Below are 17,868 nucleotides of genomic sequence, written 5' to 3'. Positions count from 1 at the left end.
TTTTTAATGATCTGACTGGGTGGTGACCAGGCGGCAGCCTCTGGGGGTTAAAAGTGAAGTCTATGCGAAAGTGCATAAAACTGCAGTTCCCCCTTCATCCACTAGGGGCTGCAAAACAGAGCAAATCCCCATAGACTCCCATGTTAAAAAGACCAACTTCACAGCAGAAATAAACATGTTTACAGCAGAAAGAAACGTGTTTACAGCAGAAATAAACACGTTTACAGCAGAAATAAACACATTTACAGCAGAAATAAACATGTTTACAGCAGAAATAAACATGTTTACAGCAGAAATAAACACGTTTACAGCAGAAATAAACATGTTTACAGCAGAAATAAACATGTTTACAGCAGAAATAAACACGTTTACAGCAGAAATAAACACGTTTACAGCAGAAAGAAACATGTTTACAGCAGAAATAAACATGTTTACAGCAGAAATAAACGTGTTTACAGCAGGAATAAACATGTTTACAGCAGAAATAAACACGTTTACAGCAGAAAGAAACATGTTTACAGCAGAAATAAACATGTTTACAGCAGAAATAAACACGTTTACAGCAGAAATAAACATGTTTACAGCAGAAATAAACACGTTTACAGCAGAAATAAACATGTTTACAGCAGAAAGAAACGTGTTTACAGCAGAAAAAAACATGTTTACAGCAGAAATAAACACGTTTACAGCAGAAATAAACACGTTTACAGCAGGAATAAACATGTTTACAGCAGAAAGAAACATGTTTACAGCAGAAATAAACATGTTTACAGCAGAAATAAACACGTTTACAGCAGAAATAAACGTGTTTACAGCAGGAATAAACATGTTTACAGCAGAAAGAAACATGTTTACAGCAGAAATAAACATGTTTACAGCAGAAATAAACACGTTTACAGCAGAAATAAACACGTTTACAGCAGAAATAAACATGTTTACAGCAGAAATAAACATGTTTACAGCAGAAATAAACGTGTTTACAGCAGAAATAAACATGTTTACAGCAGAAATAAACGTGTTTACAGCTTGATTCAAAAATCCATTTTAGGTTTAATAGGTCAGGTTTACCTTCATGACAACTGTGGGGGGAGTGAATTTTTTTTTCTAACTCGCCCGTTTAAAAGTAATTTAATCTCGCGAAATTTGGCATATTTAGGGGCGTGTCCCTTTGATTGACAGGTAACCGATCTCCCGCTTCAAGTCAGATTAGTCTATAAATATCTGAGAGCCCGCAGCAGTGCATCTGCTCTTTGATTGGACAGATTAAAGTCATCATCCAATAAGAGTCTTGCAAACAGTTCTGTTCTTCGCATCTTGGGGGAAAATGTTCTAAAAAAAACAAAAAAAAAACAAACAAAACTTCTAGTATTTTTTATGTTTTTTTTTTTCTTAACACAAAAACAAATCTACTTTTACAACTTTTTTTTTTTTTTTTTGTAGGAAGTCAAAACTTTTACAAATATTACAAACTATTTGCAAACATCCATTCATCTGAAAGACTTTCAAATGAGCTCATTTTAATAGTCTGTATTTTTTTCCTGCACTTTTTAAATAAATTAAATGTCATTTGAGGCATTTATGCTGCACTTTAAAGTTTGTTCAGCTGAACTGTCAGCAGATATACCTGCTGCTCCAACAGCTTCGCTGCTTTACTATACTGTAGAATCAGACCCTATTTTTCAGCTACTTTTAAACCAGTATTTTCTATCATGTTTCTGTGTTTAACTGAAAGGCACTAAAGAGCGACGTTGCCTCTGTCGGCTGTCTCTGGGAGTCCTGGTGATATAAAAGAGCCTCTAAACTCTCCCAAACTGGCATTACCATAAGTAAACCCCGCAACCACGTCACCGCTGTGGGCAAACATCAGGTTTTCTTCTCTCTGAGCAGAGCAGCACAACTCTCAGCCTCACCGACACCCAGGAACGATCTTTCCATTCTTTTCCTTCCTCTCTCTACACAGTGTGTGTTTCAGGAGCGTGGCATCGTTTCGCCACATGACGGATTCGCTTTAAATCCTGTTTTCTACTCTCTAATCTTCCGTTTCTGCAGGAGACAAACACTAAGCCTTCTGTACTACTAAATAACCAAAGACGCCACCAAAAGGTCTTTCCTGACTCATCACTGTCTCGCTCATCTAACTTTCATTTCTCTTGTCCCTTTCTTCCTCTCTTCTTCTTCTACTCTCCCAGGATGGAAAGCGGCTTGGCGGGCCGGTGTCAGCTGTGGTCGATCCGCCGCCGCCAGCAGCCTCAGCGCTCAGCGCCTGGCTGCAGCAGCCCGCCACTGCGCTAAGTGAATAATTGCACTGTAAGATGACCGCTGCTTCGCTGCTACACCACCACACACACTTTGCACAACCACACACAGCTACATACATAAACACACCTTAAAAACATGTTGAAAACAGCTGTTTTTACTCTGAGTGGGATATTCTGCAGAGTTTAGCAGAAGAGATGGTGCTCGGTGCGATAATCACCGCCAGGATGCTAAAAGTGTTTCTCCACCAAAAGTACCTGCAGCTTCCAGCCTGAAAAACTTTTTCTTTTTCATTCAGGGAACTAAGATGATTCTTCACTGCAAAAAATATACAAAAACTGGGTAAATGTTGCTGAAAATAAGATAAATTATCTGCCAACAGAAGAAGAAAGCTTTGCTTGTCAAGACTTCCCAGAACAAGTAAAGAAAGAGGAATTCTCTGACATAAAAACTAAGAATTATCTTACCGTTAAAAAAATAAGCGGATGTGTACTCAATTTAAGATTTTTAATCTGACTTAGATTTCAGTTTTTGCAGCGTTCACCCTGAGGACTAGCAGGAGAGATCATATTTCACCAGTTTTAGCCTCTCTACACTGGCTCCCTGTTAAATCCAGGATAAAGTTTAAAATTCTTCTCCTCACATATAAAGCTCTCCATGACCAAACTCCATTGTACATAAAAGATCTTATAGTTCCATATATTCCAAATAGAGCACTTCGCTCTCAGACTGCAGGTTTACTGGTGGTTCCCAGAGTCTCAAAGAGTACTATGGGAGGAAGGGCCTTTAGCTATCAGGCTCCTCTCTTATGGAACCAGCTCCCACCGTGGGTTCAGCAGGCAGACTCCCTCCACACCTTTAAGATGGAGCTGAAAACCTTCCTTTTCCATGATTCTTATAATTAGGATATGAGCATCTCCTGAGTTGGAGTCTGCATGTACGGGACCCAACTATCCATGTTATGCTCATTGCTCTTATAGTTATGGGTAGTCTAGATAACCATTACTTATGTAGCAATGGGGATGTTACCTGATGCACTGAGAAGTGCCTCGCTCTATTTCTCTAATGTATTAATGTATAAATATATGACAATATTGCCGTCTCTAACTTATTTCTCCTTTTTTCCGCAGGTCTTCCTGGATAAGTGTAGTTGTACATGTTGATCTGTCTTTCCTGTCGTCTCCACCCCAACCAGTCGAGGCAGATGGCTGCCCTCCCTGAGACGGGTTCTGCCGGAGGTTTTCTTCCTGTTAAAGGGGAGTTTTTTCCTTCCCACTGTCGCCGCGTGCAGCTCAGGATGGGAGATTGGATCCAAGTCATGACTCAATGCAACCAGTTAGTTTCTATTATAGGCTATGTATGAATTGGACTGAAATGATGTGCATGTAAAGTGTCCTGTGACAACGTTGTTGTGAAGTGGCGCTATGCAAATAAAGCTGAATTGAACTGAAAATTGAATTGAGGTTGTCTGCAGTTTAAAGAACTGTACGGACTCTGTGCTGTAGGAAGGAATTAGCCCTGTGGCACCTGGAGTCGTAAGGAACTACGTCTCTGTCAGAAGGTGGGATCATGGGAAGGTTTATCTCATGTAACGGACACCAGGTCCTCGAGGACCAGGACTGAGGGTCCCTGTAACCCTGGACATGGACAGACTCCTTCCCAACCACGCTGCCTTACTTGGATGTTTCATTTTCACAGAGAACTCAGCAAACAACTAGAACTGTGACACAGAGGCTTTTCCAGAAGAAGAAGCAGAGAGGAACCACACAAGATGAGGTGACAGCAGATGCAACATATTCTAAGAAGCGGATCAAACCCAGCCAGAGCTGCAGGTTTATTGACCCAGAGGAACATCCAGGTTAGAAACAACACACAAAAAGCTGATTTAAAATCCTGTTCTTACAAGTTAAAACATGAACGTGTTGTAGATATGTCAGCAGCAGGACCGTTGAGATGATAAACATCACACCTCGGCAACCTGCTCCAGCTTCATCTAGGATGAGCTTTGACAAAGCTCATGGTTCATGAATCTAACATATTTATCACATGAAAATGAATTAAATGTTCACAGTTTTGTTGTTATAAAACAGTCAAACTGGTTTTTCAACTCAAACTAAGTTCATTTGGCGGCACGTTGTAAAAAAACAGAAAAGTTGTATCTGTTTGTGATTGTAGACCTCCTGGTTCAGACAAAATGTCTGATTTTCTACTATTTTTAACTTTCTTTCTGTGAAATCATCGCAGGTTTTCATGTGGCCAGGATTCCAGCTCACGGTGCTTTCAGGTGGTCGGAGCACACCAGCAGCCTCGTAACGCGCGTCAGTGGAAATGTCAGGCTTGTTTTAACATCTAACATCAGGAACAAAAGACACGTGACCAGGAGCAGCTTTTTAAAATACAGCAGATGGAAGCAGCCAGGATGTACGGCAAGAAAACAGGTTCAAAAAGCTGCAGCAGAACGCAAATGCAACAATGCAATGTCATCAAAACACTAAGACATGCACAACATCATTCTAACTTTTTTTTTTTTTAACCATTATTAAACTATGTTAAATTAAAAAGCTTTAATTAGCATTTTATATAGAAACATGGAACTGAAGACGTTAATATTACAGACATCATATGTTTTTATGAAGTACAGCCGAGGATTGGTCTCAGGATTCACTAAAGGATTATTAATGAAAGAGTTAAAGTTTATATTGCAGCTGGAAAGTACTTGACCTAAAGGTACCATGTAGGTTGAAAACTAGGGGTGGGAAAATCTAATCGAAAATCGGGACGCTTGTTAAAAAAACAAAAAAAAATCGATTTAAAAATTGTAAAGCAAAAAAATCCAGATTTTTCCCAATTTTTTGCTTTGCAATTTTAATTGTTTGTTTAAAAAAAAATCGATTTTTTTTTTTTTTTTTTTTGGTTTAAAAAAATCAATTTTTTTCAAATAAATAAAAATAATCCAGCATAAGATTTTTGACATTTTTATTATTTTTACTGATCTTTTTACTCGTCTTCTTGGCCATTATAGCAGCAGAATGATGGTCTGGCTACTGAGTTGTTTTTTTCCTCACTGATATAAAAAAAAATGATGAGAAAAAAGAAGTTTTAATCTACAAAAATCAGCAATATCGAAGAATTTAAATCGGATTGGCACCCAAAATAATCGGAATCGAATAGGGACAAAAGCGTATCATCACAGCCCCAATGAAAACAATAATGGACCAACAATGGAGAACCCAACCAAAGAGGTTATTGTTGAAAAGAGAGAGAAAACCTTTCTTTAATTATATGAAATGATGTTAAATAAACACTGCAAAGAAGTAAAATAGAATTTTTTCTAACTCTTAAAATGGAAAGCAACCCCAGAGGATAAGAAAGATGATCATCTTATAAAACAAGAGGCACTAAAATGGTAAAAAGTCTCACTCTGCTGTGCTGTGGAACCACCTACGCTTCCACTCTCCGCTGCTCTCATGTGGGAGATGCTGGTGGACCCTGACAGCCTAATGTGGATGTGATTAATGGTCCAGACGTCTGATGTCGTCTAAATTATGCCAGACATGAGTCTGCATTGCAGCTACTGGACATAACAATTCCAAAGTATCTGTGTGTGTAATCCCCTCTAAATGTGAGCAAGCGCGTCCGCCAACACTGTGTGTAAAGACGTACCAGTCTTTCGGAGTGGGAAGTCGTCTCTAGGGTTGTAGACGCCCAGCACTGGGTGGTTGTAGGTGGAAACACCAGTCTGTGGAGGTGAGCTCTGGTCCAGAGAACTGTGCTGCGTCTTGCTGTGAAACAAAAACACAAGACAGACTCAGATAAGGCCAACAAAGTCACCAAGTCTATGGCTGTTACACACAGAAATGATGAAGGCATCATGTAAATCCCTTGGCAGGCGTGTGCTGCCATCTGCTTACAGCCACAAAACAAGGTGGCGTTTGCAGGAAACATTAAGCAGAGATGGATTCAACCAAAAAGGACGTTGTAGCTTCCAAACTGGGCAGAGTGGTGAGTTTAAAGACAGGTGAAACGGTGCTACATGAGAAAGTTCTGTGTGGAGAAGGAGACAAGCAGATATAGACACGTTGTACTACTGAAAGTCAACACTTGTGGGTGTTTCACTGGGTCACACATCACAGTTATGTAACCTTATTTGTTTTCTTATGTTCTGTGTTTGGATTTTATGGATTTAGTCTTTTTATTGAGATGAAATGAACCAAGAATGATAGAAAACATGATTTAGGAAAACATTCAGTCCTATATTATCAAGTTTTCGATGTAGTGAGCTGGCAGTAGTTAAAAATATACAATTCAGCTGTGTGAACTTATATTACAGTACTGAGGTATTTAACTCATTTCTACCCATTATTTTATAAGTGAGCAAAATAATGGGTTGAAATGGGTAAAACACTTCAGTACTGGGATTATTTTGATCAGAATAGTGAGTAAAATAATGTATTTTCGTCACTTGGCGATAAAATCCATTTGCACACTTCTTTTAACCTAAATTTAGGTCCTTTGAGGCACAGCTTGCAAAAAGCAGACCATGGGAAAAACAGTCTTTTATCACTGTGCAGCGTCCTCTACATGTTTTTACCAGAAGTGTGCACACCTTGAGGAGTTGAGGAAACAAACTGGGGGACAGTTTCAGAAGGAATATTGAATTATTTATTATTATTTATATGGATTCCTACATGTCTGTGCAGCATTTTGTGTTTGATGCACATTTGTATGTAAATATGTGACAGTTTTGGACTGTGGAGAAGCCAGTTCAGCACCTGACATCTACTAGGAAGCCATGCCTTCCTTATAGGTGATGTATGTTGTTTAGCGTTGTCTTGCTGAAATATGCAACGTCTTCCCTGACACCTAATGAGAGAATGTTTCTTGTGTATACCTAATGGGGCTTTCGGATGCACAAGCTGCCATTTATAAAAGCATTAGTCCACCCCATACCATCAGCAATGCAGGGCGTTGAAGTGATAACAAGCAGAACGGCTCTTTATATCTTCAGTATGAAGGATACGACGTCCAGAAGTTATAAAGAGAATTCCAAATTTAATCTCATCTGACCACACAGCAACTTTCCATTTCGCCTCAGTCCATTTTAAACAAGCCTCGGTCCAGAGGAGACAACAATGTCTTCATGCAGACAACCTGCCCACTAGACCTGTCTGAAGTTCCAGTGCATCTCACATGGACGTCCAGCCAAGTCCCCGACACACAAAGGAAATGTTCAGGAACACCAGAGGTTGATATCTGCGACCCACCGATGCGGGACGTTTCAGATTCTCAGAATGATTTTATCAGTAAATTCTCCACAGATGATGAACTAATGCCTCTAAATCTGAGAAGAAACATCCTGACGTTGCTCCAACATGTGGAAATGCAGACGTTTTGTAGTGGCTCTTCATTTTCCTTCTTTATCACCACTTTGAAGTCAGTCTGCCAACTTTGTATTTGAAACGTGAGTAGACCAGTTCTTCTCTCTTTTAGTTTTATTAAGAACAAAATATGAACAGGATCACACGGTCCAAAAACGATGTTGCTTCTAACGTCTCAGGCTTCAATCTAACTAATCGGCAACTTCCCACTGACGTTTGATAACTTAAGAAATATAAAATTATACATTTTAACATAAACTTTCAGAGCTTAAAATCCTTTTAAATGTTTTTGTCTTTCCTTTAAATTAAATTATAACATGTAAAATAATGAATTTGACTCCAACACGTTTTATTACAGACTTCTGAAACTTAAGAGACTCTACTTCACGACTCTCCTTCCATGAGAGACTCTACTCTATGAGTCTACGTCTATGAGACTCTACTCTACGGCTCTACGTTCATGAGAGACTCTACATCCACGAGAGACTCTACGACTCTACATCCATGAGAGACTCTACGACCATGAGAGACTCGACTCTACGTACATAAGAGACTCTACTCTACGGCTCTACGTTCATGAGAGACTCTACGTCCATGAGAGACTCTACTCTACTACTCTACATCCATGAGAGACTCTACTCTACGACTCTACGTCCATGAAAGACTCTACGTCCATGAGACTCTTTGACTCTACGTCCATGAAAGACTCTACTCTACAACTCTATGTCCATGAGAGACTCTACCTCCATGAGAGACTCTACGACTCTACATCCATGAGAGACTCTATGTCCATGAGACTCTATGACTCTACGTCCATGAGAGACTCGACTCTATGACTCTACGTCCATGAAAGACTCTACTCTATGTCCATGAAAGACTCTCCTCTACGACTCTACATCCATTAAAGACTCTACTCTACAACTCTACGTCCATGAAAGACTCTACTCTACGACTCTACGTTCATGAGACTTTACGTCTATGAGAGACTCTACGTCCATGAGACTCTTTGACTCTACGTCCATGAGAGACTCTACTCTATGACTCTACGTCCATGAAAGACTCTACTCTATGTCCATGAAAGACTCTACTCTACGACTCTACATCCATTAAAGACTCTACTCTACAACTCTACGTCCATGAAAGACTCTACTCTACGACTCTACGTCCATGAGACTTTACGTCTATGAGAGACTCTACGTCCATGAGACTCTTTGACTCTACGTCCATGAGAGACTCTACTCTACGACTCTACGTCCATGAGAGACTCTACTCTACGACCCTACATCCATGACAGACTCTACTCTACGATTCTACGTCCATGAGACACTCTATGTCCATGAGACTCTACGACTCTGTCAATAAGACACTCTACGTCCATGAGACTCTACTCTACGTCCATGAGACTCTACTCTACGTCCATGAGAGACTCTACGTCCATGAGAGACTCTACTCTACGACTGTACGTCCATGAGACACTCTATGTCCATGAGAGACTTAACCCACTTAAACCCACTTAACCAGGTTAATTTGCAACAAGTCAGCTGCTAAATAGCTGCTAACTAGTTGCATCATGTTCCTCCAGCTCTTTCTTTTCTATGCTTTCTTTTCTATTCTGTTGCTGCTGCTGTTATTAACTTCATGTTGAACTAATTTTTTTTTTTTATTAAAACAATAAAATATTATTTGTTTTGCTTTATTCTGAATGAAACATCGGTTGACATTTTCACACAGCATCTCAGTGTTTTTTCTTTTCTTCCTAAGTGGGAAGACTAATCATCTCCCCTTTCACCTCCTTTATCAGCTCCAAAACACAAACTAAATCCAAACATCCTGTAATAATAATGAGACTTATTTTTTCACTGCCATATAAGAGCGATGTGTATACCAGCGTATTAAAAGTTTTCAGTCTGCGTGACCTTGCCGCAGATGTGCTAACACAAAGATGATGACGACAGGCGCGATGAACAAGTCGGAAGTAAGAGTGAACACCTACACTATGACAAGCATTCAAGGCCAAAACCTCAGCGCAGGAGTACCTATCATCAGGTTCAAATATCCTGCTCTCACATGCTTGTTTTCTAACTCCATCCACGGCTCACAGCGGCAGGTGAGGAGGAGGAGGAGCACTGACAGATCCATCTCCGTGGTGCTCAAAGTGTTTTCAACGTGAAAAGCAGTGTAGGTATTGATTTATTCATGCAACCATGTCAAAGCCTATATTTGATCAAGCGGTTCCTTACCGGTACCAGTACGGCGCATCGTTGGGGAGGCCTCCTTGGTTCAGGCTGCGCTGGGCCAAGGCCTTCTTCTTGTTCAGGACAAACTCTTGGAGACGCATTTTCACCTCCGTGCTGGCCACAGCACCTGATGCAGAAAGGCAAGCTGAAGGTTAATATGGAAATCTGTCTTAGAGAAAACTCCAAAAACCAGGAAACATTAGGAAGCATTAGGAGTAAAAAATCAAATCGGAAAATCGAAAATTGCGATTTTTTTTTTTTGCTTCACAATTTGAAAATCGATTTTTTTTTCTTCAAATAAATAAAAATCCATTATAAAATTTGTCATTTTTATTGTTTTTATTGATCTTTTTACTTTTCTTCTTGGGCATTATAGCAGCAGAGTGATGGTCTGGCTACTGGATTGTTTTTTCCTCATTTAAAATTAGGAACAATGATGAGCAAAAACAAGTTTTATACTTTTATACTTTCTTTTTAATCTACAAAAATCAGCATAATCAAAGAATTGTGAGAATCGCAATTTAAATTGAATCGGCATCCAAAATATTGTAATCGAATTCGGACAGAAGTGTATCGTCACAGCCCTAATAAGCATAGTGTTGAATATAAAAACAGTTTCTGATATTTACATGAATTTAATTTACATTACAGACTTTAAGAACCTGAGATATTTCATGTTTTGTCTAGTCAGCTTATTTCTCTCATTAATATGAATCCATTCCTGCATTTCAGGCCCACAAAACATTCTGTAACAAGTCTTTAAGGTGCAAAGACCAGCAAAAAATGTCCAGTTAGTCAACAAACGCACGGGAAACTTATTAAACTGTGTAAATGTAACGTTCCCAACAGAAAGACTGCAAGAAATCAGCATTTTTCTCTCCATGCAGAGCTGAATTTCATTTGATGCTTCAAAGAATGCAGAGGAATTTCAGGATGTAAAAGGAAAGGAGGCTAAGCTGCACGCCTGAACTGTCTGATCCCATCAGACGTCGCTGCGTCTGTAGCCGACGCAACTGCATGGGCAAGACACCACGCACAGATTCACAGATACCACATCAGATTTGAGAGAAAAAATAATGCTTAACCTTTCACAACAGTAAATATGTGGAATTTTACAATGAAAAATATGTCTCAAAATACTGGTGCTCTCTGAAATACATCCAAAATGCTCCACTGCTTGGTATCTAAGATGCTTGAATATATTTAATAGTTAAGAAGGAATGGAAATGTGACAAAGTGTTGCAGATGTTTCTCATGCATGAATGTAAAAACTGGAATATATCAAGAGATTAAATTAGGTTTATAAGACAAAAGCTAATATAGGATCATCTTAAGTGTTGACATTTCCTTTATCTTCTCAATTTTTAATACATTTTAATTAACGGCACATTTACAGCCATAAACAACAGATTAGTCACAAAAACTTTAATCTAGGTTGAGTTATCACAGGCAGCTGGTGCATGATATTTACAATATCTCACTTCATGTCCATTTCTCACATTTTATTTGCTCTGGAAACTTCACAGTCTATTAGATTAATTTATTCATTCATTTTCTTAACAACTTAGTCTGATAAATGGTCACGAGGAAGCTGGAGCCTTTCCCAACAGTCAGAAGTATGTTAGATATTTTACCACCTTGTGATCTATTAAAACTCAACTTCATATCAATTCGCACCATTTCACAAGAAAATACCAATTTTCTATTTTGCTATTTTAAGAAAAGCTTTTTTAATATTCAGATTATTGGACATCGCCAGCCTTGTAATTTCAGATGACTAATTACGGCCATTTGAACACTTTTTTTAATGTGTACAAGCACAACATGGTACCAGCTGATGACCTCATTTCCAGTTTAAAAAGATAATCAATTTACTGATTAGAATAAAAATCCACTTATTACACAACATTTACCTCCAGTTAGAAAGAGAAAAACCACTTGTTCTGTTTTTATCTAAGTGCAAATTAAGGTGAAGTGTGATTAACATCCTTCATCATTTCCTGACATTTAGAAATGAAAAAATTAATCATGTAACTCAGGAAATGACTTAAATTACTTTAATTAATCAATGAAGTGATGAACAGTAGGAATGTGGCATAAAACACACAAAAAATGACCTGAAAATGCTGAGAAACTTAAAAGCCGTGTGACCTCTCTGGGGCAAACCCTACGACTCTGTCTGATCATACGGTGTGTAAACCAGCTCTCAGGGACTCCTGGACGCTTTCTCTCAATGAAGCGCTGAAAGACGTCCAGGAGGCAGCGGTAATAACCCCGTCAAGGCCACCGAGCTCATACAGCAGGTTTACCATGAAACACACACACACAGGCAAAGACACACACAAACGCCACCGTTCTGCAACTCTTTAAGTGGAGAAAGCTCTGAGTTCTGCTTACTCTCTTGTCCTCGCTCCTTGTTCTTGAGTAGCTGCAGCTTCTGCTCCCTCTGCTGCTTCTCCAGCTCCTGCTCCAGACGGTGGTTCTCCATCTTCCTCTGGTGCTCCAGCAGCTCCTGTTGGTGCTTCAAAGCCAGGAGTTCCTGTTGCTGCTGCAGGGTGAAAAAACAGAAATAAAATCAGGAAAAAAGTTTGGTAAATGCTTTTTGCAAACCACATACAGTGTCTAGGGAGCTTCTTAGGAGCTTACCAGGACTTGTATCCTGTTTAATATTTGAACTCATGATGCCCTCATGTGCAGAATTTAGGGCTCCTCGATTATGACGGAAATTATAATCACGGTTATTTTGACTGAAATTATAATCACGGTTATTTTGACAGAAATTATAATCACGATTATTTTGACTGAAACTGAGATCTCGATTATTTTGACAGAAATTATAATCACGATTATTTTGACTGAAACTGAGATCTCGATTATTTAACACAATCATCCAGTATTTTTAAACAACGCTGCGCGTCGTGTTCTAGACTCCGTGTCGTACATTATAACCGTCTAATGGACGGTTCCGAGTTGTAGCTTATATAGGAACTATTTTACGTTGGCCTGGATGCACGTTTTATGCCAAACAACCGCTGTCAGGCTGCAGCGCGTTTCTCTCATTCACCTGTTAAAAGACGGCTGATCTGAACCAGCTGGTTAACGCGTTGCTATGGTAACGCCCCGTAACGGCGGGATATTACAGTGTTTAACTGGCCGAACTATGTATAGGAAAATAATGCAGCCAGTTGTCACTGACAATGGTATAAACTATGTTTAGGTGAACTTCCACAACCTACTGCAGTTATTCTACATGGACCTGCAGCCGGAGCCGACTGAGACTGGCCGCCTGGGAGTGCTTTAGGACGGGAGAGGCTCCCGCTGCTCCTTCCTTACAGTAACTGCAGAACAATATGTGCCTTCAAGTCAGTCGCCAAAACACCAGAAAAGTCTCTAATAACTCCAGTAAAAGCTGCTAGATTTGTCGCTTTTAACAAAAAAAGTCTCCAGATTTAGCGAGAAAGTCTCCAAGTTGGCAACAGTGTCTGAATGAAAGCAAAGCGGCTGTGGGAGGAGTTTACAGCACAGCGCTGCAACGCCAGAGACGCTCGATTAGCAGCTGAAGACAGCAGGAGAGGAAACTGCAGAGAGAAAAATAATCACACCCTTTTATTTTTTATGATCGTTGAAAACCCAGATTGTAGTTGAGATTAAAATCTGATCAGTCCAAATAGAAATGCGCTCTCATTTCTGCATTTCTGCCATCTGAACTGAACTCAAACAGCTTAAAGTAACACAATAAAACCTTTGCAACTCATAAAAAAAAAAAAAAAAAAAACTCAGGCCACAAGCTTCAGCCTTCAAATAAAGACAAACTTTTTAACTCGGTTATGAGGCTTTCGCAATACAAGTAATCCAATCTGCTTACTTCCTCATCACTTAACAAAACAGACAGAGGAGCGTTTGTTGAACGCTTTAGGTTTAAAATTCAGCTGAAAAGCTTGAAAAGCCGAGACAGATCCATCTGGGACCTGACAGCTTGTGCTGTATTTACAGGTTAAAAACACTGAGGGGTTCTTGCTGTGAGCTCCTGTGGGTAAGATCACCAACGATACGACACGAGAACACACTGAAACATGCTGTCATCCTTCTGAAATACACAATAAACGGAGAAGCTGATCTTACAGCCTGTTAGCAGCTGGATGGCTTCCCTGTGATGTGGCGGGGAACCTCACCGTCACACACCCGGTGGCGATATTCGATCGGTTTACGTGTGATTAGCTTGCGACGGTGTGAGTCGTTGCTCTGCAGCTGGGACGGGAGCTCATTTCTTCACAAACACCTAAAAGCTCGTCTGTGAATACTTTAGAGGTGAGAGGAGGCTGAGGCAGTCTGCTCTCTGGCCAGCTTCCAGATCCTGCAGTGTTTTTACCTCTAAACCCAGGTTGAGTGGGTGGGAAGGTTCAAAGCAACCTTCCCACACACACACACACCCACACCAAACCCCCTGTGGCTCAGCAGACCAGAGATGTTGTGCTCTGCAGAGCTTCAGGATCTCCCCGGCTTCCAGAGGGTTCCCTGCTGTCTGCATGCAACGCGCCCAACACAGATGAATGAGTGAGTATATGCAAATGTTTGCCTGCAGCTGTGTGCGCTTCAGTGTGCGCTACTGTTCCTGGTGTGGAGGCACAGTGGGCATGGGTTCCACTGTGTTTGGAGAAATTTAAGAGGATGTGTAGTTTTCTAATGGTTGTGTGTGTGTGTGTTTGTGTGTGTGTACACTAGGGGCTGTGAATGGGACTGATTGAGGCTGGGCCTCCCTGCTCAGGTTGTGCGTCACTGGCTTCCACTGGCAGCCCCACCACAGGCAAGACGACCCTTCAGACAGCATCACTCATCCCAAAGTATCCAAAACAACCAAAAAGACACCATAACTTTAGTATTAAAACACAACAGATACGTCAGATTTAATGCAAATGAATAAAAAATTTTAAAAAATCATGCTGTTTGCAGACTTTGCTCGGAAAGATGGTGTTTTATATTGCAGCTGAGGCTGCAGCTGTGCACGTGATGCCATCAGATGTTGCTGTACTGTTGTGAGCCTGGTTATGTCCCATGAGTGTCAAAAAAGACCGCCGTCTTTGTTATGTGTGAGACGTTTGACTGGACACACAACACAAACACAGAAAAGTTACGTGTCGTGCAGCTGAGCCGACCGACTGATTCAGGAAAAAATAGAAGTTCTTTAACTTACATAAGTTAAAGAGCGTAGAGCCGAATGGTTACATGTAACTGAGAAAGCCAACTGGAAGATAGGTCTGGACGATTAATCAGATTTTAATCTCAACTACAATCTGGGTTTTCAACGATCATAAAAAATAAAAGGGTGTGATTATGTTTCTCTCTGCAGTTTCCTCTCCTGCTGTCTTCAGCTACTAATCGAGCGTCTCTGGCGTTGCAGGGCTGTGCTGTAAACTCCTCCCACAGCCGCTTTGCTTTCATTCAGACACTGTTGCCAACTTGACGACTTTCTCTCTAAATCTGGAGACTTTTTTTGTTAAAAGCGACAAATCTAGCAACCTTTACTGGAGTTATTAGAGACTTTTCTGGTGTTTTGGCGACTGACTTGAAGGCACATATTGTTCTGCAGTTACTGTAAGGAAGGAGCAGCGGAAGCCTCTCCCGTCCTAAAGCACTCCCAGGCGGCCAGTCTCAGTCGGCTCCGGCTGCAGGTCCATGTAGAATAACTGCAGTAGGTTGTGGAAGTTCACCTAAACATAGTTTATACCATTGTCAGTGAGAACTGGCTGCTTTATTTTCCTATACATAGTTCGGCCAGTTAAACGCTGTAGCGTTACCATAGCAACGCGTTAACCAGCTGGTTCAGATCAGCCGTCTTTTAACAGGTGAATGAGAGAAACGCGCTGCAGCCTGACAGCGGTTGTTGGGCATAAAACTACATCCAGGCTAACGTAAAATAGTTCCTATATAAGCGGTAAAAGCGGATTCAACAACTCGGAACCGTACATTAGACGGTTATAATGTACGACACGGAGTCTAGAACACCACGACGCGCAGCGCTGTTTAATCCTTACTCATATTTATCTATTCAGTTTACATCAGTATTTGCACTTTGTCAAGACAAAGCTTCATGTTATTTGTTTGTTTTCTAAAATACGTGGAATCCTAAAGACATTGTTTAAAAGCCACGGTTTAGTGTTTACTATTTTCATGTTGTTAAAGATAAATGGATAATTGAGGTAAATAATCGAGATCTCAGTTTCAGTCAAAATAATCACGATTATAATTTTTGCCATCATCGAGCAGCGCTACTGGAAGCCTTGCTTGGAAACGTGGATTTAAAGTAAACCATTGTCAACATGTTCTAGGTGGGCCGTGTCCAGTTGGTCTCACACGCAACGGGGATGTCGGTGCATCTCCACTTACTACGAGGCGGGACATGAAGTTTCATGATGTTTTGTTCTGGTATTGAAGATGGCAGACCTGTTCTGTTTATGGCTGTGACGGCTTTCTAAATGTCAGGCCATGAAGGACAAGGATCAGTTCATTTGGACATATCGGTGTCCTATCAAAAAGAACCTGTACGGGAATGAGGCCCAAGCTGTTCACATGCCAGTAGCCATGGTGATCAGCATCAACACAGTGTAAACGTATTACAACAGTGTTGCAACCTGGTTTCTTCTTATCAATGGAAGTGTTAAAAAAGGTGCTAAATGTCTTTCATGTTTATTTCCAATGAAATATAAACAACATATGTTGAACCTGATAATTGTTTTACCAACTGGAACATAGTGGCTCATTTTGAGTTTGTTGACAATTACATACATCAAAAAGTTGGAACAGGGACCCCTCTTCCGGCTTTTTTAAAGAGGAGCTGCTGCCATCAAATGCAAAATGAGCACATCCATGTAAAACTTCTTAGCATCAACATCCCAAATGTTGTGTACATTCTTTTGGAAATAAAAAATATTGATTTACATGATTTGTACAACTACTGCATCCTGGGTTTGTTTACATTTGACACAACGTCCAAACTTTTTTTTGGAATTGGAGACAAAAAAAAAGTAAAAATCTAGAAAAAGCAAATTCCCAGGCGAACCTGAACTATATGCTGAACACTAACCCTCTTACATCTGTTCATTTGTGTTACCCTTTTATATTCCATACTATATTCCTGTTTTCCTGGCAAAACACGAGGGAAGAGAAGGAAAGAAAAGAGACAGGATGAAATGAAAGAAGACATACTGAGAATATATATATATATATATATATATATATATATACTTTGAGGATTTGAGGACACATAAATACATATTAAAACAATACTAATCTTCTGTTTCCATGAGCCAAGTCTTGAAAAAGGACTTCATCTGTATCTGCTTACATTATAATTCATTTTATGGCAGTGATATCCCAAAAAAGAACAAATACAAGAATATTTTTATGTGACATTGCAGCCCCACAGGAGCGCTCCAGTGCTCTTGGGGGCCCTGATGTATTAAAGCTTCAGAGTGTGGGCGTGATGATCCAGATTTAATTTGTATTTCCAGGTCACTTTGACACGTGATCACGGTTCAAACTGCAGTTTTGTTGATGCTCTTGCAGACAAAAGTCCTTTGAAAGAGCAGAAAACATCCCCACTGATATCTGCTGTTCAAATGCACGACTTTCCAACCCGAACAAGACCACGACATTTCCTTGCATACTTAAAGTGCGCCGCAACAGGACTCGTGCGTTACGTAACCCACTGCCAGCGCAACAAGATTTCATCTTTCACACATTCCCTGAATCCAAACACATCCTTATATTGCTCTCATCCATCCGCCAGCTTAAAGTAAATGAAGCCAAAGTGCCTGTCCACCCCCCCTCTTTCCTCAGAGAGAAGTCATTTAAAGCTGATGTGGCTCCTCTTGCTGCTGAATTTACTCTGTTATGGTGGAATCCCAAGGCAGACTAAATTAAGAGCTGCCTCTGCTTTGTTTGGGGGGGGGGGGGTTAAAATGTAGTGATTTTTAGACAGAGCATCTTGTACTATTGCA

General features: G+C 40.3%; 1 protein-coding gene across 1 annotated transcript in view; it reads right to left on the bottom strand.

The window, feature by feature from the left end:
- Nucleotides 1–17,868, bottom strand: part of LOC306773751 (histone deacetylase 4-like) — an 82,971-nt gene that overhangs the window by 28,798 nt on the left and 36,305 nt on the right. Inside the window, exons 4-6 of the mRNA XM_079263650.1 lie at nucleotides 12,269–12,419; nucleotides 9,875–9,998; nucleotides 5,920–6,038 (exon numbers count right to left, since the gene is read on the bottom strand). Of these exons, the coding sequence (XP_079119776.1) occupies nucleotides 5,920–6,038; nucleotides 9,875–9,998; nucleotides 12,269–12,419 (394 nt within the window). The remainder of the gene's footprint in view (nucleotides 1–5,919; nucleotides 6,039–9,874; nucleotides 9,999–12,268; nucleotides 12,420–17,868) is intronic.

This window comes from Telmatherina bonti (genome assembly GCF_933228915.1).
Source record: "Telmatherina bonti genome assembly, chromosome: 24".
NCBI classification, from domain to species: domain Eukaryota; kingdom Metazoa; phylum Chordata; class Actinopteri; order Atheriniformes; family Telmatherinidae; genus Telmatherina; species Telmatherina bonti.
Note: the sequence above shows the minus strand (reverse complement) of the source record. Positions and strands in the feature narration are given on the sequence as shown.